The sequence below is a fragment of the Wasmannia auropunctata genome, unplaced genomic scaffold, assembly GCF_000956235.1.
Source record: "Wasmannia auropunctata unplaced genomic scaffold, wasmannia.A_1.0 LD335407.1, whole genome shotgun sequence".
Classification (NCBI taxonomy): Eukaryota; Metazoa; Arthropoda; class Insecta; order Hymenoptera; family Formicidae; genus Wasmannia; species Wasmannia auropunctata.
In genome coordinates, this window is record NW_012027483.1 from 22,692 (window position 1) to 24,841 (window position 2,150).

General features: G+C 29.2%; 1 protein-coding gene across 1 annotated transcript in view; it reads left to right on the plus strand.

Moving 5' to 3' along the window:
* The window catches only part of LOC105457011 (short-chain dehydrogenase/reductase family 16C member 6-like), a gene marked incomplete at its 3' end in the record, with an annotated part of 5,941 nt that extends 3,794 nt beyond the window's left edge, over nt 1–2,147 (plus strand). The window contains exons 3-6 of the mRNA XM_011701408.1: nt 297–451; nt 596–773; nt 1,164–1,293; nt 2,088–2,147. Coding sequence (XP_011699710.1) covers nt 297–451; nt 596–773; nt 1,164–1,293; nt 2,088–2,147 — 523 coding nt within the window. The remainder of the gene's footprint in view (nt 1–296; nt 452–595; nt 774–1,163; nt 1,294–2,087) is intronic.
* Between the last annotated feature and the right edge of the window lie 3 nt (nt 2,148–2,150).

Consider the following 2,150-nt stretch of genomic DNA (forward strand, 5'->3'; position numbering starts at 1 on the left):
GTTAGTCGATAGAAAAACTTGTTTTTAGGACTTTGAACTGATTGTCTCTAGATAGAAGACTCTATATTTGATGATATAATAATTTTCATGTGTATTTTATCAAGCAATTTTGTTACTTCTTTTTATAGCATAAACATGAAAATTCAACTAGAAAATATAACATCGACTTTTAAAAGCATAAACATGAAAATTCAGCTAGAAAATATAACATTGATACTATTTTTAAAAGTAAAAATTTGTGAATTGTAATTTTCAATAATTATAATCTAACTTATATTTTATATGTACTATCATAGGTAACAGGTGCAGGTCATGGCATTGGAAAAGAATTAGCGATTGGCTACGCTTTGTTAGGGGCAACAGTGGTATGTTGGGATAAGAATGAAGAAAATACCAACCAGACAATGGACGATATTAAAAAAATGGGACTAGATTCTGTACATGCATATCGGTAAATTAATACTGTTTTTTTTACAAGATTCAGATAAAATGAAAAAAGTATTCAAATATATAATTAACATGTGCACAACTACAATACTTGTAAACTATAAAGTAAAATTATCAGTATGGATTAAAGTTTAATCGGGTTTGACAGATGTAATGTAGCAGATAGGGAAGAAGTCTTCCGGGTAGCGGAGAAAGTAAAAAAAGAAGTGGGTGATGTTACTATCTTGATCAACAACGCCGGTGTAGGAATTGCTAAATTGTTACTAAATCAAAGCTTCGACGATATTGAACGAGTTATAGACGTCAACCTGAAAGCGCATTATTGGGCAAGTAATATAATCTGTCGAAGAAACGGATAGATGAATTTTTGCTTTGAATATATATATGACATTGTAGAGATATTGTAGATAATGTAGATTAAAATAAAAGACAAGTTTTTACAAATGAATTCTTACGCGTGTTAAAAGGAAAAATGCTTCTTTGGAAGAATTTAATTTTTTTAAGCATTTATCATCAAAATGATATGTTAAAATCGGGAAGATATTTGGGTTTTCTCATAAAACACATGTTGATATCTCGTAATATAACAAATTTAAAAAAATAAATGTAACTGTATTTGCTTGCCGCTTGTAATTTAAATATATACCGTATGATTTGGACGAGCATGTACTTAACTAAACTTTTATTCGTTGTTTACAAAGGAATACTATTTCCAGACATTACGAGCATTCTTGCCAAATATGATAGAAAAAAATCACGGTCATGTTGTGGCAATTTCGTCAATAGCAGGACTTTTTGGAAGTTCTTATGGAACGGTCTATTGCGCTACAAAAAGCTCAATTAAAAGTAATTTATCTTATATGTATTTAACGATATTATGATATAATATAATGATAGAATATTATATGAACTGTATAACTAATATAGTATAACTGTATACTAATAAAGATAAATACATAAATATATGTTTACATACATACACACACAAATGAAAAAGAAAAAATATATATACACTGCTCAAAAAAATTATGGAATAGAAAAATTTTGGGCAAAAATTGGTCAACTTTGGCTAACGATAACTCCGCGAAAAACCATCGTAGGATGATGAACTTTTTTTTAAATAAAAGTTTAAAATCTCTACTTTAAGGAACTGTCGATTTTAAATTTCATGCACTCCTGTTACGGTAAACTTTTAAATCTGAGAGCATGTTTGCCATACTGAAAATTGCAAAGTTTGACGAAATGTACGGACTTGCTGAAATTTTTCTCGGGGATGCGGTTTGCAGCGTCATAAAGTTTGAACCTTTCTCTATAATTTGAAAAAAAAAAAACAAGTCGTTAGGATATTTTTTTCACAAAGTTACAGCATTTTGAAGTAACTCTTGTATTTTTCTCATGTATGATCGGCATTACTCGATGTGCCATAGGGATGTGCCACCATAGGGAGGTTGACGATCGGATTTTGCACATTGTGTGTGTAACAGTATAAATATATACATAACACCTTGTATATGTGTACATACATTTCTTATACATAACTATATAAAATAACAAACTAACAGTGAAGTATATACTATCATAAAGATGTATATACTATCATAAAATACACCTTTTTACATATTTTAATATATGTATTCTAGCTATGATGGAAGCTGTATCTGAAGAATTACGTGCATTAAGTAACGGAAAATCATCTGTTAAAT